Source organism: Heloderma suspectum, chromosome 7 (assembly GCF_057233095.1).
Source record: "Heloderma suspectum isolate Gila_16-S chromosome 7, 16-S_ref, whole genome shotgun sequence".
NCBI classification, from domain to species: domain Eukaryota; kingdom Metazoa; phylum Chordata; class Lepidosauria; order Squamata; family Helodermatidae; genus Heloderma; species Heloderma suspectum.
Genome location: NC_139464.1, coordinates 43,165,377 through 43,191,085, shown reverse-complemented (window position 1 = coordinate 43,191,085; position 25,709 = coordinate 43,165,377). Strand labels below are relative to the sequence as shown.

Here is a 25,709-nt window from a genome sequence, read left to right as displayed (position 1 = left end):
TGCATCTTCTCCCCTTGTGTGGAATTGTACAACACCCAGAGCCCTGCCTGTAGGTGAAGCTTCCTGCATGCTTTTTGCAGGACTTTCTCAGCATTTTAAAATATAAATAAAAGCCTGGATTCTTGGCAGGATTGGCTGGATTCTGTGTTCTGCAGCTTGCCTGTATCACCACCTTGGTTTTTCTTTTATTTTTCTCCTGATGTTTGAGCTGTTGCTGGAACATCTCTGATCATGCCTGTGTACGTACGCATCTCTTTCCAGAACAAAGTCGCCGTGATGATTTGGAGAGCTTGGGTTATGTGCTGATGTACTTCAATCTTGGCTCGCTTCCTTGGCAAGGCCTGAAAGCTGCCACAAAGCGCCAGAAATATGAGCGCATCAGTGAGAAAAAGATGTCGACGCCCATCGAGGTGCTCTGTAAAGGCTATCCGTGTAAGGTTTTTGTATGTGTACATGCGCCTTCGCTTCTCTTACACTCAAGGGGTATGCTTGTGTGTGCAATTTGTGGCCCTCCAGATATGGATATATGCATAGAGAGGGGGGTAGGTATAAAGCAGCACAACAGCAAAGCAACAAGGAGGCTTTGAATCCACTATGGATGCAGTCAGTCTTAAGTTAAAATATAGATGATAGATAGATAGACTAATGAGTAATTTCAAAATATATACATATTGTGCTCATTTAATGGAAGCCATTAATTCTCCACCATGCATTGCATTCAGAAAACCACCCAATTTGTGTAAATCATTAGTTAAAGCAGCACTTAATATATTTGCAGCCCAGGATGACAACAGTGTAAATCAGCATGTTGCATTACTTGCAGTTACCTCTGAGAAACCACTCCTTTTAGGAGCACAGTTATTAACAAAACTTACTGCATTAGAGTTCCACTAACGTGATTTATTTAATTGAATGTTTAAAAAATGGATATTGTATGCAATATGTAAGGAAAACTACAATGGACCTAAGAACAAGAGCCTGTAACCAGAAACCTGCGATTCTTATTAAAAAAAACCCAGAGCAGCCTGTTGCAAGACATTTTAGCTCACCTGAACGTAGTCTCTCAGATTTACAACTGCTTTCATTTGACCAGAGGACGCTGATATGTTTGACAAAAAGGAAAACTTCTGGATTTACAGATTCAGAAGTCTTAGTCCATATAGCCTTAATCTTGAGGACAATTCTTAAGCATTACACCAGTCATACCTCTGTTTTTTCTCCTTAGGAATTTTCATCTCCCAGCATTCCAAACTGCCACTCTTGGTATCAATTTAACAGCACCGCTACTGATGAGGGTGGAAGCCAAAATGTTTAGCTCTGAATATATTTTGAAATTACTCTGTTTGTCTCTCTGGCCTACAACTCCCATGATCACTCACCATTGGCTATTCTAGCTAATGCTGAAGGAGTTGTAAGCCAAAACATCTAGAGGGCCGGAAGTTGCCTACCCTGGCATAAATGTACTCAAATTTGTAGTCATCTTCACAAATGTGTGAACCTGCTACCAACCTAAGAGCCAGGAGAATGTCATTCCCTCTAAATGCAAAATAGTAGATCAACAATTGGAGAATTTCAAGAAATCCTGCCTCCCTGGTAGACATCTAAAAACGGTAGGTAAGGGCCTATAAGGTACCACTAAGTGAAGCAATTCACTGGGTATGTATTCAGCAAGCTCATCTTAGGGCCTTCATGTGTCTATCCAATTCAAAGTGATCTGGATAGACTGGAGTGCTGGGCAGAAAACAACAGAATGGCATTTAATAGGGACAAATGCCAAGTTCTGCACCTAGGAAAAAGAAACCAAATGCACAGTTACAAGATGGGGGATACGTGGCTCAACCACACTACGAGCGAGAAGGATCTTGGAATTGTCGTCGATCACAAGCTGAATATGAGCCAACAATGTGATGTGGCTGCAAAAAAGGCAAATGCTATTTTGGGCTGCATTCATAGAAGCATCGCTTCCAAATCCCGGGAAGTACTAGTTCCCCTCTACTCAGCACTGGTTAGGCCTCATCTGGAGTACTGTGTCCAGTTCTGGGCACCACACTTTAAGAAGGATGCAGACAAGCTGGAGAGGGTTCAAAGGAGGGCAACAAAGATGATCAGGGGACTGGAAACAAAGCCCTATGAAGAGAGACTGAAAGAACTGGGCATGTTTAGCCTTGAGAAGAGAAGACTGAGGGGAGATATGATAGCGCTCTTCAAGTACTTGAAAGGTTGTCACAGAGAAGAAGGCCAGGATCTCTTCTTGATCATCCCAGAGTGCAGGACACGGAATAATGGGCTCAAGTTACAGGAAGCCAGATTCCGACTGAACATCAGGAAAAACTTCCTGAGTGTCAGAGCAATACGGCAATGGAACCAATTACCTGGGGAGGTGGTGGGCTCTCCCACACTGGAGGCCTTCAAGACGAGGCTGGACAGCCATTTGTCAGGGATGCTCTGACTTGGATTCCTGCATTGAGCAGGGGGTTGGACTCGATGGCCTTGTAGGCCCCTTCCAACCCTACTATTCTATGATTCTATGATTCTATGTGTCAGCCTCTGGGCTTGAAGGGTGGAGGCTTTTAAGTTAGTGTATGCTGTGTCCTGCGTAGGAAGCCTTGAATGTATGTACCCAGGTGTGTTGCTGTGAAGCCATAGTGCAAGGACTCCAACCTTACTGGTCCTGTGGGCACATTTCAGAAATTGGAGGAACAGAAGGGTGCCACCACAAGATGGCTGCTGTGGCAGCCTGGCTAGTCACAAGGGACAAGTAATGTACTGAAGAAATTGAATACAAGGCAGAGGTTGGGTCTGAGCCACGAATATCGAACCACATATTTGACCCCCACACACAACATGCTGTGAAGGCAAACAGAAGGCGAACTGGTGAGGTGCAGAGACAAATAACTTGCCAGCCAACCCACCCAGACATTTGCCTGCACCCCCGTCTTTCCCTGCCCCCCTCTCTCCTAGCATCACGACCCAACACACATGCTCATCCAGGATCACCCACTCCAAAATGTTCTCTCTCAAGATCACCTCCACTCCTCTTTTTTTCTCTCACATATGCAACCCACACACTCTGATGGACGCACCCCATTCATCTATCTCTTGTACTTTCCCCCCCCTTCCCCATAGGTTGTTCCGCTGCCATCTGCCCTCCCCTTTTCTTTCTTTATTACACTGAGTTGCCCCCTTTTTTTACACTGGGCACCTGCCCAGAGGCATTCTGGGGAAATGAAGGTAGTGGGTGGCTAGAGGCTGGTGCTTTGCCTTGCAATGTGCCCAGCCACCCAGTGTAAAAAAACAAAAAGTCAGTAGGGGCAGGGGGCCTTGTGGGTATTGAGGGAGGTGTCCGTGGGCGTCACATTGGGGAAAGCAGCCATGGTGTGCATAATAAACTTCCTTCACTACTTACAAGCAAAGTGCTCTCTCCTGCTGATAGCATATCTTTGCCCTCTAACATCAATACTAGGGGCTCATGCTTGCCAGCATACCAGTCCTGATCCCAGGTAAATGGAGTTCTACATGCAAGAGGGAGGGCTGTATGTTTTGAGGGTCTCCTTTTTAGTGATAATAGGTGAGGGGGCACTGCTGTTAGAGAGCTGGCATGCCAGCCTGGCTGTAGGTTATTTTTCTGTGGATTTGGGAGGGCAGAGTGTGTGTTTGGAGAGTTTGTGTGGTGGTGGGCTGGTGTAAAAAATTTGGAGGGGTAGTTCTGTTCCAGTTACCACTGCAAATGAGGCAAAATGAGGCCTGAGCAAATAAAAAGGGCTTTGCCTGGCTCTTGAAAGACATTGGTTGCACTTGCGTGCTCGCTCTCTCTTATATATATATATATGTGTGTGTGTGTGTGTGTGTGTGAGAAACACACACACACGAACCACACTGCTGGTTGGCTCTATAACATAAAGAGGGAAGAGCAGTGCCGGGGGGGGGGGGGGGGCGGTGCTTCTGATAAATCATCTCTCTCTGCTTTTTCCCCAGCTGAGTTCTCTACATACCTCAACTTCTGCCGTTCACTGCGATTTGACGACAAACCAGACTACTCTTACCTGAGGCAGCTGTTCCGCAACCTCTTCCACCGCCAGGGTTTCTCCTACGACTATGTGTTTGACTGGAACATGCTCAAGTTTGTGAGTAATGCTAGTTCTGAGAGTTCTTGTTTTGAGGAGGAGCAGGCAGATTGGGATGGAGTGGCGGGTAGGGAGCTGCTCTCTTTAGTGCTGGTCTGTTTGTTCTCACACATTTGCAGTCTACATGTAGAGTAGAATTCCATGTTCTGGGAATTTCTGCTTTTCTCATAAAGAGCAAGTTTGAAACCCTTCATGGCTGTAGAAATAAGCTTGAAAACAAAGTTCATAAACTCTCAGAAGAAGGGGCTAGGGCTGAATAAGGCTTCCACGTGCTGCCTAACTCTTTGTCGACCCATAGCCAGCCATCTTCTGAGGTGGGGGCCACCATTGTAGGTTGGCGCAAAAGCTTAGTAAGTTTTCTAAAATATCTAGTTAGTCCCAAGTGCTTGTCAGCTGTCCAAGTGCCTTTGCATTTTATGGCCAGAGTGATAGAAGGTAGGAGAAGTCTACCACTTATTGGACCTTCAGGAAAAATATTGCCTGCACACTTTTCTTTTTAGAACAGCTAAATGGCAAGGGTAGAGACTCATGAAAAACAAAATCTGAACCTTCAGGGAAGGGGCCTGAGGGGTACATGCACACTCTTCGTCCAGATTATGGCTGGAAGAAACACAATTTTCATAGTTTAATTTCTGCGAAATTAAACTATGAAAACTGTTCAGCATGGTTCAGCATGTAGAAGCCTAGGTTTTCCTCTTTGAATCTACCTAGCCAGTGTTACAGCTACTTGTGCATATGTGTCAAGTGATTGGTGCCTTTTTTCTCTGCTACTAATGTCCGTATTCTGGGGAACTTGTTTTTCAGGGGGCAGCCCGGAATCCTGAGGACATGGATCGGGAGAGGCGAGAACATGAGCGAGAGGAGAGGATGGGGCAGCTCCGGGGTTCTGCTACACGGGCGCTGCCTCCTGGGCCCCCTGCTGGAGCCACAGCTAACCGCCTCCGCAACGTTGCTGAGCCCATGGCCTCCACACCCACCTCCCGCATCCAGCAGTCTGGTGAGTAGAAAGGAGGTCATAGGTCATATGCTGCAAGCCTGTCATCTGAGTAGCAGTGAAAGCGCAGCCAGGCACCTGCTTCTCTCACTTGCTTAAGGGCCTGATTCCCAGCTAAAATAAAGCCTATGTATGTGTAAATATATTATCTGCCTTACTGTTGAAAGTTAGATTGTAAGCCCCTTGCGAAAGCCCCCCCCCTATGTTTCTTTGCAAATCATCGATATTCATAAATAATTCCCCTTCCCGTCAGGAAACACATCCCCCAGGGCAATTTCACGGGTGGACAGGGAGCGGAAGGTCAGCATGAGGTTACACCGAGGAGCCCCTGCCAACATCTCCTCATCTGACCTCACAGGACGGCAAGAGGTGTCACGGATTTCAGCATCACAGGTGGGTTCTTACTAGCAGTCACTGGCTCAGAGCTGCTTGTATTTGATCATGCGGTATGGCTGGATTAATGACTGGATTAAGTAAACTGCAGCGTTAGGGTCCCAGCAGAGTCTGTTAACTCCGTCGTTGGTGCGTGTGGTTATTCTGCTTCTGTGCGGGACTGCTTAAAAAAAAAGCTACTTCTCTTAAAATGATGGCAATTACATTCTTGCATAAAAGGGATGAAATTATCAGGTTTCAGCTATGAATAATTTAAAAACTCTTCCAGCCCAGCATGAGAAGCAGAATAGTTGCGCTACATTGCTTTTTAACTACCAAAGTAAGAAGAATCTTTTTGTGGTGTGTCCCCTCCCCCCCGGAATATGTAGAACTCTGGCCCTTGCAGGTTTGTAGGTTAATAATAGCACCTGGAAATGTGCCGGAAGCCAGTAGGTATCTAGTGCTGTTGTTGTAGTATAGGTTTGTACATTCTTGTCTACCAGTGCCAGCAGAGGGCAGGCTCTTGCATTCTAGACCAGCTAGTGCTTCCTAATGGTCTTCAGAGGCAAGCCTCATTGCAATCATCTCTTCTTGAGCTTACAAAAATAAGGATGAGTGTGTGTCTCCTTTTGTCTTTCTGTCACTTCCTCCTTTTGTGGATTTGCTTTTAACATATTGACTAGTCACCAGTTAAAGACTGAAATCTTTTTCAGCAGATTCGAGTACAGCTGAGTAAACGTGGGCGCTCAAGGCAGGAGTGCATTCAGTGATTTGAATCGTTTACCAGCCATCTCTGAAAATCTTCCTCTGTTTGTGGATGGTGGGATGTAATCCTGCAAAGGAGGAATGGGTCAGCCTGTTAAGAGGAGGGTGGGAGGAAGCACTTGGGCAGTTTCTGTTTCACATAACTGCCCGCCTTCTCCGTACTCCTCTTCTGCAGTCTACTAATTTGCTTATTTATTTCCAGACAAGTGTGCCATTTGATCACCTGGGGAAGTGAAGAGAGGATTCCACCGGACCAGTGTTTGCTTAGGTGAGTGTCTGCCTTGGTACCCCCTTTTGTCATGGCAGGTTTATCTTACATCCACATGGATGGTGGATCTTGGTGGGTCTGCATACTTCCTTTCTGCATTGAATCCCAGCCATTTTCTTACAGTAATACTTTGGCTAATGTGCCATGATATAACAAACCATATAGTTTATTGTTGTGGAAATATGCGTTCTTCAGCATATTAATCTAGGTGTATTAAAACTGCCTCAAGGGCTGCATTCACACTGGTGGTTTTATTCCTGGATGTACACAACCATTGTAGGCCTCACTCTTGAGCAGCAGCTTACCACAGTTGCAACTGCGATTCTTGAAAGAGGCCGTGTCCATGGTCCTTTCGTAGTCTGCGGCTAGGTTTTTATACTCTGGGGCGCAAATAGTTGATTACATTGCCCTTCTCAAAAACAGCATGCTCTATATTTCCTTGCTCATTTGTAAGGGAATATATAGTAGCTTCTGCTTTGGGGGCCAAGAGTGGAGGAAAGCAGTAAATGAATGGGGGAGATTCATGGTTTAATCACTACTGCTAAGCGTGCAGCCGTGAACGTGGAAGTAAACTGCTGCTGTTCTCAACTGTAGTTAACTGATGTTGGACTGTAGTTAACTGACCTGGTCCTAGCTTAGATGACCTGGACACTCTGTAACCTTGGCCTTGGCAGTAGTTGTCTCCACCGCAGAGCTGTGTTTATTACATTTCTGAACTCCTAAAAAAAAAGAAAGAAAGAAAACTCCAAGAGGTGTGTGCCTTTAATGTTGGAATGGTCAGACACGAGAGCATCTTATAAAACTTCTGAGATCCCTACCCTTTTTGGGGCCAGTGGGTGCATTTGGACATTTGTGAAATTGTTATGGGCACCATCACAAAATGGCTGCCAAGGGAGCCTGACTAGTCACAAAGGATAAGTAAATTGTCCAAGAAACTGAACACAAGGCAGCGGTTGGGTTTGAGCCCCAAATTACCAAACCACAGGTTCACGCCAAACAAAATAACCGCATTGCAGAAGGCAAACTGGTGATGCTCAGAGAAATGTGTACACAGCCCTTCCAGAAAAACAACATGAGGCAAAACTCCCTTGGTTACTCCTGCTACCCTCCCTGGTGCCCCAAGCTTACCAGACAGGTTCCCTTATTTTTAAAAAGCAAACCCCACAGTTTTAGTGGGCACCTGGCTGGGCACACTGAAGAGGAAAGCAGCCATCTCTCGCTGCCCTGGCCTCTTCCTTTCCGAGTGCCTCTGAGCCCACGTGCAGCGTTCTAGGAAAAGGAAACCAAGGGGGTAGGGTGCCCTGGAGGCCAGCGCTTTGCCTCCAAGCTGCCCAAAGTAATATTTTTCAAAAAATTAAAACAGGAGGGACAGTGGCCCTTGGCAGGTGCCAAGTGAGGTGTTCGGGGGTGCCATGTTTGCATCCCCAGCGTTCACGTATGACCTGGGGCTATGCAGATCTTGCAGTTTTGCCATACAACTGCAGAAATTCTGAGTTCAGAATTCAGTATCTTGAGGATCTCCATTTCCATTTGCTTCTTAAAATCAAGTTTCTAGCCCTCAAATTGCAAAGATGGACAGGGAAACGTGTGGGTGATATCTCATGAAATCACCATGCCTTCTGATTTAATCCAGCTTTTCTTGACAAGCAGAACTGTGATTTTTCTGGGAGGAAGGAAGAGACTTACACTACCCTGACCTGACTTTTCCAACATTAATGAAGACAAGCATCTTCCACTGTTTCTGGCTATAAAATAGTGCATGTCTACCTTGCCAGTACATTGTGAAGTTGAGGCAGGAATAGGAAGTACTCTGTATACTCTTATAAATGTTAATTGTAATGATGATTCATGGCACAATCCATTGGGACTTTATCCTGTGCAGTCGCCATTGGCATGAATGGGAATTGCACAAATGTGCCTTGGAGAGTACCAAGACTTTTATCATGAGACTTCCGCTGTGGTAGTTATTGGGAGGTGAAAACGTTTTAACAATCCTCTCTCTTTTTTTTCCTAGTGTCTTCACTGTATTTTTTTCTTTTAAAAAACAAAATAACAAAAAACAAATTAAAACAAAAACAAACAAAAAAAAAACCAATTTTTTTTCCGCCAGCGACAAGGAGAGGAGCTGCCCTGTACTGGCGTTCATGTCTTTTCTGAGATCGCCGACTGCGTTCCCAAGCCCAATTGCCTTCGACAAGTCACCGACGCAGGAGCCTTGCAGAAACACCTCTGCTGCTACCGTGCAGCTTCGTCTCCATAGGCCTTGCCCCATCTCATGCCAGCAGGCCATGGCCAGGCACCCCAGCTTCCCACTTCCCTTTTTGATCTGTTTGTATTGTTCAAAGATGATAATAATAATAATCCCTGACTCCATTTTTTTTACAGTTCAGTTTGTCTAGGATAAAATGGTTTCCACCCTAATTTTAAATTACTTTGGGATTTTTATTTGGGGGGTGCGGGGGGGGGAGGATGTTTACAGGAGACTTTAAAATTCCAGCCTTGAGTGGTATCAGTAGGTAGCTTAACATTCATTTCAAAATGAACTGCAGTTGCAAGCTGGTGCTGCTGCCTCTGGGAGAGAGATGGCGGGAGGAAGCCTGCTTTTTGTATTCAGGCATTCGTTCTCTAGGGGACACTGCTGCTCCTCTGTGTACATTCACGGACAAGTTGGGAGATGCCGCTGGCATACCAATAAGGTGAACAATACAGGCACAGCAGCAATTGTGTGTGTGTGCGTGTGTATGTGTGTGTGAAGGGTGTGCATATGGGTAGATGTGTGCTGTGCAAGGCAGGAGCAAATGTGAAGGACGTGGAAATGTAACCTGCTTCTCATGCAGGTACTGGGGATCTCTGTCTTTCTCAACCTCCGCCCCCCTGTTTGCGTGTGTTTAGTTTATATTTTAATTTTTTTTTAACTTCCCCAGGAGATGGGGAGGGTGTTGAGGAAAAGGGAGGGGTATGTGAATGGCAGCGGGGGGAGAGTAGCCGGTTTTATTGTAGAGATTGCTCCTTGAACCACCGATTTTTAAAAGGAAAACCCAGCTCAGATGCACAACCTCCCCTTGCTAAAAGGTTTCCCCCTCCTTCCTCCCCCCTTATTGTTTTTAAATTTTAGGTTTACCAGAAAAAACCAATCGATCCTGGGTTTTGCATCACAGCAGTCCTCACCAATGCCCTCCTGCTTCTAGCTTGGCACACTTGGGGGGAGGGGGGATGTTGGGCAGTGTGGAAGCAGGGATGTGGGGGACTTGACTTTTTGGTTCTTTTTATTCTTTCTATTTAACTCACAGCTCTTTTTGTTTTCCCCCTAATTTATTTACCCTGCTTACTGTGTGTCTCTCTCTCCTTTTTTTTAATTAAAGTAAAAAAACCTTTTTATTACTTTGTAATTTTAAAAAAACTGAAAAAAAAACCTTGAACTTTGGGGCGGGGGGGATTTTGTACTTTTTTCCTGTGTAAATATTGGACTTTTTTGAGCTTTATCGTGGTTGTTAATTTGAAGTAATAAAGTAGAAAATGATAAAGTGATAGAAGCATCTGTCTCTTTTTTTTTTTCTGCCCTCCCCGCCATGAACCTGGCTGTGGTGACATCATGTAGCCAGGAAGTATCATCTTACATATAGTCTCTCCCTGCTGTCTTTCCAAGTTCCAGGAAAAAGATTGACTGGGAAGAGAATGTACACCACTTGCACACCTAAAAATAACGCTGATCTGGCCTTCAGATTCATACCTGATATTGGTCTGATAGTAGAAGAGCTATGAGAAATCCAACACCTTTCAACACATGCAGCCTAAATTTTGGATTCAAGAAGAGAATTGTGTGGGAACTCTGATATTGGTGCAGAGCCCCTTAGCTCTGTTTTTCTAAAGTTGATGTTGAAGCCAATACTATGCGTCCAAGGAATAAACACAAATAAATTCAAAATTCTACTTCCAAGTCTGTGGTAGTTGTGAACTCCACTAGAATTTAAATAACGCAATTGTCATAAAATAAAAAGCAAACATCTAGGATAACACTGAACAATTTCATTTCAGTCTTAAAAAACATATGATTCACACGCTATCCTTCAGTAGAAACTGGGTGCACATTTTTAACCGCTGCTACTTGGGCTGTTCCAGATTAATTGCTATCTGTCCTTTTGTGTAGAGATTGAACTATCTTTATCCTCTGATGCATTTCCTATGATCTACTTTTTATGTTCAATTTTGGTCAACTTGATATGAAATTGGATTTGAACTATCTTTATCCTCTGATGCATTTCCTATGATCTACTTTTTATGTTCAATTTTGGTCAACTTGATATGAAACTGGATTACCATAAAAGCGACTTAAGTTGATTCCTGCCAACAGCTAGTGTGCTTTATTGCTCCTTTTATCTTGATTTCCTCTTGAAAGAATGTTCTGATTACCAAGCAAGCCATATTCTCTTATAATGTGCTGGGTTTTGAGGTGGGAAAGTTTTGAACTCTCACTTAGCTGTGAAACTATCAGGGTAACCTTGGGGGTTGGGAAAAGCAAGTAGTCATAGTTTGGAACATAGGAAGCTGCTTTATACCAAGTTGGACTACTTGTCTATCTAGCTAAGGGCAAAATCGTATGCATGTTTAGACAGAAAAACATCCAACTCCCAGCATCCCCAAGCCAGCTATGCTGGGTAGGGAGTGCTGGGGATTTTAGGAAGATTTTCTGTCTAAACATGCATAGGATTGCACCCTATGTATTGTTTAATCTGGTAGCGGCTCTCTTGGGCAGAAGCCTTTCATGTCGCCAGCTACCTGATCCATTGAAATGCAGACGCCAAGGATTGAACTGGGACCTTCTGTTCGAAAAGTTTGTGCTCTGCCAGTCAGCTGTGGACTCTTCTGGTGGTGAAAATGATAAGTATCCTACAGTGCTTTATTGGCTGAAAAAGCACTAAAGAAATAACAGACCTGAGTGAGCTTCTTGCTCAGCACTAAGGCCTGTGTTAAAAAAAAAATACTGTGCTACTCAGCTTTAGAAAAGGTTCAGTGCCATGGTATGTTTGGGCTGAAATGCATCTTGAGTGGAAAAACTAGTAACTGTTTTTGAGTAGGGACCTTTCCAACCCATTGTACTACAATGAGCAAATGGGACTGTGCATTTGAATTTAAGATGCTTACCTTTGCTGACAAGAGAGCTTCTCAAAAGAGTTATTAGTGAGAAGGCTGTTAGGCTTTCTTTTCTTTTTTGCTGGCATGTAATCTCTTGTTAATCTGCTTTGGAAGATATGCTAGTTTCTAGCCCTAGTATGGAAGAGGGCTTATCTTCCTGTAATAGTTGCACAGAAGGAAATGTCCAGATTCCATCGCTGCAGTACAATGATAAGAGAAGCAATACTGGAGCCAGAGCTGGCATCAAGTGTAGGCATGATTGGGCACCTGCTGAGGGCCCACACCCCAGCAGGGGCCCACTGACAAGAACTCCCTGGAGTTGCTCCTTTTCACCATTGCAACTTGCTTGTTCATCTACCTCTTCCTTTGGCTCAGACAACCGTGGTGGTGAGAAGGAGGAGCACTAGATGCCACTGCCTACTTGCTAACTGGCTTTCTGCCTGTCAAGCAAGCAAGTGGTAGCAGTGATGAAAAAGGGAATGAGAACCAATAGCAGCTGGTGACAAGGTGTACTTACTGAGGGAGGGGGCCTTGCCCAAGAACCCTCAAAAACCTGGAGCCGGCACTGACTGGAGCCATACCAAATCTGGTAACCTTGGTCAGATGAGAGCCTCCATATGAAAGGATTAAAATTTTTGTTCTGCTTAGCTGGTACACACCTTCAAGCCTCTTTCTGTGTGGATTCCAACTGCTATCAAGTCAGCAGTCTGAGTTCAGCAGTCTGAGAGAAGAACTGTGTGATGGCAGAAGCAGCCACGTCCTCCTGGCCTTGACGTGATCTGATGCCTTCCGAATTTGGTCTTGTGGGAGGGGAGAAAGGGTGCTTCCAGGGAAGAGTTGCTCTCTTAAGACAGCCAGGTATTTATTTTGAGGGTGGAAGATCTACATAAGGAAAGCCCACCCCTGTAAACAACTTCATTTTACATAAACATCCAGCTGTGCTGTTCCATGAGTAAAATAAACCAGGGAGGGGGGAATCCAAAATCCACAATTGGCAATATTAGGACCAACAAAACTGTCATAAAAGTTTACACAGGTTTTTGAGTTCTCCAGAACTCTTCACCAGGTGTAGAAATAGAAAAGTTCTCTAAATTTGGCCACATTTTGTGGCCATGCACTGCAGACTCTCAGGGTCAGTACCTGGATAGGAGACGTAGTGGAAGCCCTATGTATCCCTCCTGGCACTTCATAAAAGCTGTCTTGAGCAGCGTTAGGAGGAAAGGCGGGATATAAATGTAATACATTCTGAGGAATGCATACCCAAGTGCAAAATAGGTTTCTCTCTATAAAATAAACTTAAAGCAGCTTAGAAAGAATGCACAAAATAGAATAAAAGAGCTCAAATTACTAAAATCAATTTCATACATTAAAACCAAGAGTCAGATAAAGCAATTAGGTATAAAAACATGGAGGCAAAACTTTAATCCACACTAAGCTTGGTGAAAAGAAAAAGGCCTTAATGGTTTGCCTGAAGCTTAAAAGGCAGCGGGGAAGGGGGGGGACAAAATTCTTGGAGTGAGTTCTGCACCCTGGGTGCTGTAATAGAAATATGAGATGTCCTGTCAGGAGGGAAGAGTATGCCTGCGTAACTTGGCACGTGTTCCTTGAAAATACTCAAGTGGTCACTGGGAAAAGATCATGCTGCAGCTTCGGAATATTTTAAAGGCACACACTCCTTTCACTCTAAGCCAGTGACTTGTGTAGCCTATTATGAAATTGGGAGGCGGGGGGAGGGAGCTTAGTGGTAGAGCATTATATTTAGTATGCATAAAGTTCAGTTCCTGGTACCTCCAGTTAAAAAGATCTCTTAAGATGCAAGGTTGAGAAAGACTTCTCCGTCAACTTCAAAACTTCAGCAAAGCAGATAAAACCCTCAAGCAATGGATATTACATGGTAAAGTACCTCTTCAGTCTATCTGCCACAGAGGAGAAGGAACAACAGATTTAAAGGATACTAATGTGCTATGGTCCATGGGGTCACGAAGAGTCGGACACGACTGAACAACAACAACAAATGTGCCGTGGACACCCAGAAATAATAGTACATCACCCCAAAAGCCTAGTAAACTTGGTACCCAGTGCTCAGAAGTTTAATTTTGTTGCTGGATTGTTGTTTATGTTGTACACTGCATGCATATCTGTGTTGATGAAGGGCAGTATAGAAATTTGAGAAGTAAACGACAGGGAAATAGATGTATCTGCGTTAAAATATTAGGCAAGAATTTCTGGGGCATATCAGTGCAGCTCAGCAATTAAGCTGGCTTCTTAGAAGGCTGTGGACTCCATGATTGAGAGTGGTCATTAGGGATGTTTTAGGCATAGTGTACAAGGTTGGGGGCAGGGGGAGGGTTGGGCTATGTTTTAGGCTGAATCCTTTTCAGGTTTGGTTATCCTTTACCTGATTTAGTATTCTACACACACCCTCAGTGCTGGCTCCAGGTTTCTGTGGGCCCTTGGGCAAGACACCGTGAATGGGTCGACCTTCTCACCACCATTGTCACCAGCTGCTATTGCTCCTCATTCTCTTTCCCAACATTCCTACCACTTGCTTGCTTGATAGGCAGAGAGCCAGTGAGCAAGGAGGCAGGGGTATCAACTCCTCACCACCACTGTTGTCTGGGCCAGAACAAGAGGCAGGTGAACAAGCAGTTTCCAATAGTGAAAAGGAGGAGCAACTCCAGGGAGCTCTTGTCGAAAGACCCCTGCTTGGGTGTGGGCCCTTGGTAGGTGCCCAACAATGCCTACCTTTGATGCCAGCCCAGCACACCCTTATGCTCAACTGATTGTGTCATTTCAGTACTATGCATCCCATTAAACCTGTAGAGCTCATTATTGCAAGATGATGCTGGAACAACTGACTCAGCAAGGCTCCACATTCCAGCCAGACTTAGCTGGCTGTGTGTCTAAGTATGGCATCAATTGTGAGATGTGCCAAGACAGCAATTACAAAGGCAACTGATTTACCTTCTTCTGCGGTGCAGTCTGGGGAACGGTTTACACCAGGAAGTCGTCATCCTCCTCCCACTTGTATGGTATTGCTCTAACAGATACACGGCTCTGGGTAATGAAGGAAATTTTGTTTAAGGCATCTTGTTTTAGTTAGAGCAAAGAGTGTGGTTTCTATCTTACCTCTTCATAAGAGCTTGGGAGGAGTGGTAACAGCTTTAAATAATGGGTTTTTTTTTTTACTGCAATAAAAGATTGCCCAATTTTTGAGAGAAACCCCACGTAATTATAAAAAAGTGATAAATTAAAATTATACCACATCTGCTTAACTTTTTTGGCTATTAAATATCAGCCTAAATAGGAAATCTACAGTCCTCCCAGAAAGTATCCAGTCTCCTGCTTTGGCACCCTTTAAACTTTCTTCCAGACACATGGAAACCATTTATACGTGGCTGGAGCCCATGCTGTTGGAAGTTGCATCTCAATGACCCACCCTTGTGCACAGGGCAGGCAGTGTGGGTGTTTTGCAAGGAACTGTCACCCTGTGCAGAGAGGAACCAATTCTGTGGGAAGGACCCATATGTGTGGGTTGGTCAGATGGACATCCCCAACCAAGTGGCATCTGCTCATAGATAAGTGGCTTCTGTGCAATTGTGAGAATGGCTGCTTAAGGAGCACCTTTGAAAGACTTCTAAGAACCACTCTCCTTTCCTAATTCCTCTCCTCCATGCCCACCCTGAAATCATGTGTGGTGCATGTGTATGAGATTAAAAAAAAAAATTTTTCTGCCTGAGGACCAAATTCCATTTGGGAGAGGTTCTCAGGGGCCACATTCCAAAGGTGGGTGGAGTTGAAGGCAAAGGGGCAGGGCCTGAAATGCCAGCATATTTTAGCTTAAAGCTCCTACTGCCAGTAACTAAGCCATGGGAGAAGCATTCCAACCTTTTAAAATGGGGGGGGGGGACTTCACAAAAGATGGGAAACCACCAAATGACTGGTTGTGGGTGGGAAAGGGGCTGGAGCCAGGGGAAGGCGTATGCCATCTGGATAATCTTGGAGGGGGTGACTTTGCCCCTGGCCTGAGGTTCTGCACCCCTGTGGTAGAAGGATGAATGCCAACTGGATGTGAAAGACAGATACACACGCCTCAAGGTTGTGGTATGTTCCCATATGATTGTGGTATATTATAGCAGCACAGGAGAGCAACATGGGACAGCAACTCACAGAGTTGTGTGTATATGGGGGCGGGGGGCTAAAGGCAAGGAATTCTGCAACTGTGGGGCAGTGGCTCAGAACATCTCTCTACATTCTTTTGCTGTTTGGCATTTGAATGGTTCACCCAAGGAGATGCTCAGTTGATGTTAAAGGATGTGATGGAACAAAGGCTAAAAGGTGGTGTATGGGCCTTGATAAGTCAAATTTATTTATTTCATTTAGAAATTGAAGGAATCATGGAATTCAAGGTGGCTACATGGCATTCAGCAGTGTGGCTGCCTTGTGTACCTTTAGACCATGCCTTAGGACTACCTCGCACCCAGGATTTGCTGGATTTCATGTGATATTAAAAAAAAAAGATAAATCTGTGTCTCCATGGCATGTTTCTGACTTTCCCTTTGCACTTTACTGTTAATCAGTTATTTCTATCTTTTCCCATGCAACTTTGAGTCAACCACATCTGCTGGGAGTAGAGGACATGACTTCCAGGAAGGAGAATGACTAACTTCCAGCCCCACATAAGCCCCGACATAATTTTTTGCTGAGTAGAATGCATACAGTTTAAGCAACTTTCCAGGGGCATATGGTGCACTATCTGAATTCTTATTTGTTTATTCTTATATTAAGGAAGTTACTCTCTTTGTTGCCCTGTTATGGTCATTGTTCTTTTGATGTGGGAAACATACTTCAAATAAAATAAATAGGCAGCAGTAGGATTATGGATGGCAAATCAACATAGCTTCTGCAAATGGAAATCCTGCCTCAGTAACCATTTTGAATTCTTTGAATGTCAACAAACTTGTAGATGGGTGATGTGACAGACATGTAAACTTGGATTTCCAAAAAGTGCTTGACAAATTCCCCCTACCAAAGGCTCCTGACTAAATTTAGCACTCAGGAGTTAAGAGAACAGGAAGCCCAAGGTAGGAATAAACAGCTTTCCCAGTGGATGAAAGTAAGCAGAGGTGTCCTCCAAGGATCTGTTTTGAAAGAGCAGTGCTATGCCAGAATTTAGCTGCTTCCGATATTTTTTTAACAGAAAAGCAGCATGTGCATGTACACACACACATATAATGATAAAGGCTGAGCAGTAAGTTAATTAGCTGAATATTTGGATAACAGTAATTTTTTCTGGCTATGGAAACCTCAAGCAAACTGTGAAGGGTTCCAAAATGATTTCTCCGAACTGGAAAAATGGACAACAAACTAGCAAAAGAGATATCTTTGAATACCAGTTGCTGAGGGACAAACAAATCCCAATTTCATATATACTAACCAGGAAAGAGGTGTTGGGTTCGTGGGGGTTATAGCTCAGTGAAAATGTCAATGAAAAATGGCCTACGGTGCTGGTGAAAAAGGCAACTTCCATGCTAGAGATTATTAGAAAGGTGACTGAAAACAAAACTGCCAGTATCAGTTTTGCCTTTCTATCCAACTGTGGTGTGGCCACATTTGAAATAATGGGTATGATTCTGTTTCCCCCCCACACACACCTCAAAAAAGGTATTGAAGAACTGGGAAAGCTGTGGAAAAGAGCAACCCAAATGCTCAAGGGGCTGGAGCATTCTCCTTACAAGGAAAGACTAAAGTATGGGCGGGGGGATTTTAGTTTATTTTAAAAAGGCAGCTAAGAGTGTACAAGGTAAAGGTTAATAAAAGTATGAATGGTTTGGAGAGAGATAAATTATTCTCCCTCTCTCATAATGCTAGAACTTGGGCTCACCCAGTTAAATTGATTGGCAATACTGACAAAAGAAGTACTTTGCACAACACATTGTTAACTTACGGAATTGGTGGCCAAAGAGGTGATTAACATCATGGGCTTTGATGGCTTTCCAATGGAATTAGATAAATCCATGGAATATTACCTGATGGCCAAATAGAACCTCAATGTTCAGAAACATAGTATCTGTGAATACCAAGGGTTTGCCTGGCCACAGTCACAGAATCCTGGACTAGGGGGATACCAGACCTCCTTTTATGTTCTTATGACCCTTGTATGTGCCACACACACATTTATTTATTTAATTTACAATATTTATATACTGCTCCACATCAGAACATTTTGGAAGGGTGAACAACATGTTAAAAGAATAAAACAGGTTAAAAGAGTTAAAACATTTTTAAATAGTTCATGTGTGTGCCTCTAGAACTGGAGCAGGCAATGAATGCACACCTTTCTTCATGCCTGCTGAGGTGCTTTACCCCTCCTGCTTTTTATTTTTTATATAGCAAGATTTTTTTACTGGCAGCTGGGATGGCTTCAGAGCAAAGTGTGGGCCTCTAGCTGCTCCCATTTTCCTTTCCCATGAATGCCTCTGGACCACATACAGGGCTCAGAGAAATTCTTAGGAAATGAAAGTGGCTGGTGGCTGCAGCCTGATGCTTTCACCTGCAGTGTGCCCATTTTGTGGTGGTGCCCAGGACAATTTCTCAAATTGCTAAATGTGCTCGTGGGCTCAAAAGGTTTGTCTGCTGCTCCTCTAGAAGAACAAGAGAACGTTATTCCAACAGTTCACAATAACCAATTATAAGCAGAGGCATTTGTTGTAGGCCCTTTCCTATAACAGCAGAAACAATATAATACTTGTGGTAATTAGCTGTCTGTATAGACCATAGTAGTTATAATTAGGAATGTTTGTTACTCCTGTTAATCCTATTTATATCACTTACAATTTGCAAAATGTTATGCAACCTTAATTTTGTTTGCCTTCATAATGGCTGGTGGTATTCTTATTTTATAGTGAGCTGACTGAGTCTGAAAAAAAGTGCCTTACCAAAGGACATGCAATGAACCTATGACAGCTGGAACTTGAGCCTAGATCAGAGTCCTTAGCTGCACTAAGCTAGTATTTCGCCCACTATCAAAGTGAGCAAGTATAAGGGGCAAATTGACAGTAGAGGTGTTGGGTGGCGAATTCAGCAACTGGAGAATTTCAGCGTTTATTTTTTAAAAGTTAAGTTTCTAGTCCTTTCAGTTGTGAACATAGACTGGAAGGTGAATGGGCAATATGCTGTAATCTCAAAATCCAGTGTGGGGGACTGAACAGGATTTTTGTTGATCTGGGGGTTGCAGTGTCAGTTCAGCTTGCCCCTTCCCATGATAAGCATAGAATCTATCCTATCCTATCCTATCCTATCCTATCCTATCCTATCCATCTATCTATCTATCTTAGGCAGTCTATGGAATCCTGCCATTCTTGCACATGGTTTCTTGGAATAGCTGGGGATTGGCTGCTACTAATCACTACTGTTGTCCTAGGTCATATCTGCAGTCTCACTAATTATTCAAAAGTCCATATATAAAATCTTGTGTCCCAAATAGTGGAGAAAGTCTCCCGGAGTCATTAGCCCAAGCAATCCACTTTAAGAAGGATTCAGACAAACTGGAGAGGGATCACAGGAGGGCAACAAAGATGATCAGGGGACTGTGGAAACAAAGCCCTAAGAGGAGAGACTGGATCCTGTGCATGTTTACTCATACACAAGTCATATTCATTATTTCTAGATTAGTATGCTTAGGATCACTGTTTTAAAGTGCAAAGTTTGGTGGGGAAGGCTCAAAGTATTTTTCTCTCGAAACACATTGTGACACAAGCTTGAGAACAACAGCTTTATAACAACATGTGGTAGATAATAGTGTAAATGGGAGTTAGATCATGTCTGTCTCTGCAAAGCATCCATTCTTGGAATTCAAGCTGTGCATTCCATAGGCATGCCAGCTTCTCTGTGGCAGCCATTTGCAGTGAATAGAAGTCCACTTTTTATTATATGATTTCTTGATGGGACAAAAAGCAAGGAAGTACGTTAGGTATTCTTAAGTGCCATCTCTTGACACAATGGACTGCTTACCATGTATATACTCATTCTCATAGCACATGAGGTAAATAAATAGTGAGAAAGAAGTTAACTGGATACTCATGCAGTAAATGTAGCAATAGGATGTTGAGATGCAGTGTGTGTGTGTGAGAGAGAGACAGAGACAGAGACAGAGAGAAATCCCATCAGCCTCCACAGCAGTAGATGAACTGTCTTAAACAAATCCCCGCCTTAGATATCTGTTATTCTCCTGCATTTGGCTTCTAGGTAACAAGAGTGTCCCCTAGTGTTGTGTTGAGAGGAGGGCAACAGGAAATATTTTTCTCACTTATTATTCTAGCACAGTAAATTCCTAGCTCTTTTAAGGCAGGTAAAAAACCTATTATGTGAACGTTTTGAAAGCTTCCTCTTGCCAAAGGTTTAAAGAGAGATGGAGGTTCTAAAATATAATTAGAAATAAGCAATTGGCTATAGACTTTAATGAAGACAAAAAGAGAGATTTCTTAACACTAGCAATAAAATAAATGCCCCTGGACAGTGACCCATCAAAAACATCTTAAGGCTGCAATCCTATACCCCAAGGGATTACTCCTCAAGCCTGTGGGCCAAATCCAGCCTGCCTAGAGTTTCAATCTGACCCTCCAGGGTTCCCCCAAATGGCCATGACCCCAAACCCTTCCCCAACCCCCAATCGTTTGGTGGTTTCCTAGCTTTTGTGTGGGGTTTTCCCCATTCTAAAATGTTGAAATGCTTCTTCTAAAGCTTGCTAGCAGTAAGAGCTTTAAGCTGAAATATTTTTGGCTTCACCCCTCTTGCCCATCACTGAAATGAAGCCATCTAGAGCTTCTCTGAAACGGAATTTGGGACTTGGGCCGAATGAAGTTCGACACCCCTGCTATGCTTACTTACTGGGCATAAGCCCCACTGGACTCAGTGGGCCTTACTTCTGAGTGGATATGTATAAGAATGTACAGTAAGTTTCCTATCATCCAGTCTTCCTATCATCCAGTTAGATGTAGATCAACAGGAACTGAAGGGGAGGAACTTCCACATGATGTGTGGTAGGAGGTATGTACCATTATTAATGATTTTGTTAGAAAACAACTTTATTGCCCATCCCACCCACTGAAATGGTGTCTAGCTTGCATTGTGATAGACTGATATTCAACAGGTGCAGGGTGGGTGAGGGAGACAGCAAAAAGCAATAAAGAGCAGGAGCAAGGAAATGTAAGGCTATAATCAATCCTATGTGCACCTACTTAAAAGTAACTCCCATAGAACCCAATGATTTCAGAGTAAATCATGCACAGGACAGGATAACAATCTATTTTGTAGCAAATTGCTTTTTATCCTTAGTCAATTTATTATGTCACAGCCAGCAAGCTTATAGAAAGCTTGCCAACCAGTCCCTATCTTGGCTCTGAGATAGAAAGCTGGGGGGAGCATGCTTCCCCCACTCCCTGCCAGAAAGAACACTCAGCTGCAACCTCCAGTTGCCCTGGGACTGCAGAGCCAAAGGGAAGCACCCTGTGGCCTCTGCCACAGGCTAAGGGACCTAAGGCCGCTGAGAGGCAGCATCCTCTGCCTCCCAGGAAGAATATCACAGCAAGGGGGAGATCAACCTGGTCCCATCCATTGGCCCCTGAAGAACAGCCACTGCAACGCTTGCTTTTCTTTGCCCTCCTCATTACTTTTACCTTTTGCACTGTGTCTATTTGATTGTGAACCACAGGGACTACCTTATTTTTTATGTTGGTATAGTGCTTAGAAAACGGTAGGTGCTTTATAAGTAACATAACAACAACGTAAATCATTTGAATCCAGGTTTAGGCAACTGGGCTGACAGAAGCAGATTCCCCCCGCCCTCTACAATAGCCCCTCCAGCCCCTTGAAAAACTACACAGAAAGTTGAGGGACCCTGCTGAATGAGATGGGACCATTATGCATGGTGTGCAGAAAGTGGATAGGGAAACATTTTTCTCCCTCCCTCATAATACTAGAACGTGGGATCATCCCATGAAGTTGATTGGTGGGAGAGTCAGGATCGATCAAAAGAAGGACCTCTTCACACAGCGCATAGTTAAACTATGGAATTCACCACCACAACATGTAGTGATGGCCACTACTTTGGATGGCTTTAAAAGGGGGTTAGACAAATTTCTGGAGGATAAGGCTACCAATGGCTACTAGACCTGATGGCTCTATGCCACCTCCAGTACCAGAGGCAGTTGCTGGGGAACATGCTATTGCACTCATGTCCTACCTGTGGGTTTCCTGTCCACAGCTAGTCAGCCACCGTGTGAACAGAATACTGGACTAGATGGGCCTCTTCTTATGTTCTTATGGGCCATAGTGTGGGGAAAAAACAGGATCCCCCAAATTCAGGCAGAGGCACCTTCCATGAATGGAGCTCCACTCACAGAAGATGCCTGCACTTCGATTTTGAGGGATCTCTCTTCCATGCTGCAGCACACCCACCCCGTTCAGCAGGGTCTTCCAGCTCTCTGTCCAGCATTTGGGCTGTTGGGGTGTGGAGGAGCTGCTGTGAGAAGTGGGGGGCAGGGAAGTCTGCTTCCGCCTGCCTAGTTCCATACATCTACATCTGGATCTGCCCCAAAATTATTATGCTGCCAACAACAACCCATCATTTTACTGTTCCTGTCAGTAAATTTGCTTAGTAATGAGTACTGGAGTCAAAACCCAGTAGAAGCCAGGAAGCCAGGAATTGCCACCATCTGCCCCTTTTCCACCAGGTTCCAGCCTGGTTCTGCTCCAGATTCTATTTATTTACTTAAGGGGGCAATCCTATGCATGTTTAGATAGAAAAAAAAGTCCTACAATTCCCAACACCTCCCACTCAGCATGGCTGGCCGGAAGAATGCTGGGAGTTGTAAGACTTTTTTTCTGTCCAAACAAGACTTATTTATTTTTAATCCACCCAATAACAGACATTCTCTGGACGGATTATAAAAGCAAAGAGAATAAAATATGATATAAAAATAGAAAAGCTAAAAGAACAAAATGCAAAGCAAAACAATACATAGCACCGGACTAAATACAAAATATATAATAAAAACAACCATTAAAAAAACAACCCTGAACTCTAAAATGCCTGGCAGAAAAGAAAGGCCTTTGCCTCGTGCTGAAAAGATAACAATGCAGGCACCAGGTAAGTCTCCTTAGAGAGGGCTTTATAAATGGAGTGCCAAAACTGAGATGGCTCTCACCCTTTTAGCTCCCTGCTTAACTCCCTTCTGTTGGGTCTGGGGAGGAGACATTCCTCTAAAGCAGGGATAGGTAGCCTGTGGCCCTCCAGATTTTTTTTGGCCTACAACTCCCATCAGCCCTAGCCAGCATAACCAATAGTGAAGGATGATGGGATTTGTAGGCCAGATCATCTGGAGGACCACTCCTGTTCTAAAGCTTAGATACTTTGATTCCAAGCAGTTTAGGGATTTAAAGGTCAACACTCAACACTTCTCCAGATAAGCCAGATTCCTCCAGTTTTTTACCCCTTAACTGTCAAGTTTTGTTTTACTTATAGGCCACCCTTCAGTGTAAGATTCCTAGGCAGCATGCAACTGAAAATAATAAAAGCGATGTTAAAACCATGCTTATTAGAACTTGTTCTGCCTGTCCCCTTCTGCCCCTGGCAGGGTACCCAGCAGTTTTTCAAATCCAAGCCAAGTCTGCCTTCTGCCCCTCCACAGGTACTCATGCCCACTTGTCAAGGGCAGCAAATGCACCAACCTCAAGTCGCTCCAGAGTCGCCTCCCTCTCTGAAATCTCTCAAGCCTAGCTTCCAAAGGACGGATGTTGAACCTCTTTCAGCCTGAGGGGGCTGAAGTCAATTTCAGAGAAGCTTTAGTGGGCAGCGTTCCAGGAGTGGACAGGGTTGAAGGCAAAAGTGGCAAGGCAAAAAGTACCAGTGTATTGTAGCTTAAATAAAGCTCTTCCTGCTACTAACCAAGTCTTAAGGGAGGCAATTCAGACTTTCAGAATGGGAAAAGACTGCTGCACAAAAGCCAGGAAAACACCAAAGGATCAGCAGGCGGGGAAAAGAGGGTGCGGCCAGGGGAAAGGAGTGCAGCCCGTTGCCAGACAGATTTGGCCCCCAGGCCTGATAGGAAAAAAGGGCCTGCAACTCCCAGCATGCTCCAGCTAGCATGGCTGGCTGGAGGAATGCTGGGAGTTGTAGGACTTGTTTAAAAATGCATAGAATTGTGCCCTTAGTTTATGTCTGTTTGTAGGGGGCTGTTTAAAACACATAGCTAGAGAATGCTGGGAGTTGTAGGACTTTTTTCTGTCTAAACATGCATAGGATTGTGCCCTCAGTTCACTGGAAGAAGCATCTAGCAAGAGCAGACCAAAAGAAGCAAAGGCAGACCTTTTGTTGTTGTTCAGTCGTTAAGTCATGTCCGACTCTTCGTGACCCCATGGACCATAGCACACCAGGCCTTCCTGTCCTCCGCTCTCTCCCGGAGTGTGCTCAAGTTCATATTCATTGCATCGGTGATGCTATCTAGCCATCTCATCCTCTGCCGTCCCTTTCTCCTTTTGCCTTCAATCTTTCCCAGCATCAGGGTCTTTCCCAGGGAGTTTTCTCTTCGCATTAGGTGGCCAAAATATTGGAGCTTCAGCTTCAGTATCTGTCCTTCCAACGAGCAGTCAGGGTTGATTTCCTTTAGGATGGACTGATTTGACCTCCTTGCAGTCCAGGGGACTCGTAAGAGTCTTCTCCAGCACCACAGTTCGAAAGCATCAATTCTTCGGCGCTCAGACTTCCTTATAGTCCAGCTCTCACAGCCATACATTACTACTGGGAAAACCATAGCTTTGATTATATGAATCTTTGTTGGTAAGGTGATGTCTCTGCTTCTTACTATGCTGTCTAGGTTTGCCATAGCTTTCCTCCCAAGGAGCAAGCGTCTTTTAATTTCATAGCTACATCACCATCAGCGGTGATCTTGGAGGCCAAGGAAGTAAAATCTGTCACTGCTTCCATTTCTTCCCCTTCTATATGCCAGGAAGTGATGGGGCCAGATGCCATGATCTTCGTTTTTTTAATGCTGAGTTTCAGACCAGCTTTTGCACTCTCCTCTTTCACCCTCAACAACAGGCTCTTTAGATCCTCTTTGCTTTCTGCCATTAGGGTGGTATCGTCTGCATATCTGAGGTTGTTGATAATTCTCCCGGCAATCTTAATTCTAACCTGTGATTCATCCAATCCGGTGTTTCTCATGATGTACTCTGCATATAAATTAAATAAGCAGGGCAACAATATACAGCCTTGTTGTACTCCTTTCCCAATTTTGAACCAATCGGTTGTTCCGTGTCCGGTTCTTACTGTTGCTTCTTGACCCTCGTACAGGTTTCTCAGGAGACAGGTAAGGTGGTCTGGTACTCCCATCTCTTTCAGAATTTGCCACAGTTTGTTGTGATCCACACAATCAAAGGCTTTAGCGTAGTCAATGAAGCAGAAATAGACGTTTTTCTGGAATTCTCTTGCTTTCTCCATGATCCAGTGAATGTTGGCGCTTTGATCTCTAGTTCCTCTGCCTCTTCGAAACCCAGCTTGTACTTCCGGTAGTTCTCGGTTCGCATACTGCTGAAGCCTAGCTTGTAGGATTTTGAGCATAACCTTGCTGGCATGTGAAATGAGCACAATTTTGTGGTAGGTTGAACACTCTTTGGCGTTGCCCTTCTTTGGAATTGGAATGTAAACTGACCTTTTCCAGTCTTGTGGCCACTGTTGAGTGTTCCAAATTTGTTGGCATATTGAGTGCAGCACTTTAACAGCATCATCTTTTAGGATTTTAAATGGCTCAACTGGAATACTATCATCTCCGCTAGCTTTGTTGTTAGTAATGCTTCCTAAGGCCCACTTGACTTAACTCTCTAGGATGTCTGGCTCGAGTTCAGTGACCGCACTATCATGGCTATCAGGGACATTAAGGTCTTTCCCGGATAGTCCTTCTATGTATTCTCTCCACCTCTTCTTAATCTCCTCTGCTTCTGTTAGGTCCCTGCCTTCTTTGTCCTTTATCATGCCCGTCTTTGCACAAAACGTTCC

General features: G+C 44.2%; 1 protein-coding gene across 2 annotated transcripts in view; it reads left to right on the top strand.

The window, feature by feature from the left end:
* CSNK1E (casein kinase 1 epsilon) overlaps window positions 1-10,054 on the top strand; it is a 47,462-nt gene extending 37,408 nt beyond the window's left edge. Inside the window, exons 6-11 of one of the 2 annotated variants that reach the window (XM_084809828.1) lie at window positions 262-432; window positions 3,976-4,124; window positions 4,929-5,121; window positions 5,372-5,511; window positions 6,458-6,523; window positions 8,634-10,054. In XM_084809828.1, the coding sequence (XP_084665954.1) occupies window positions 262-432; window positions 3,976-4,124; window positions 4,929-5,121; window positions 5,372-5,511; window positions 6,458-6,490 (686 nt within the window). In that variant the 3' untranslated portion in view covers window positions 6,491-6,523; window positions 8,634-10,054. Of the gene's footprint in view, window positions 1-261; window positions 433-3,975; window positions 4,125-4,928; window positions 5,122-5,371; window positions 5,512-6,457; window positions 6,524-8,537 lie in introns of both variants that reach the window. The other variant, XM_084809827.1, reaches the window with a different exon arrangement.
* Window positions 10,055-25,709: the final 15,655 nt, after the last annotated feature.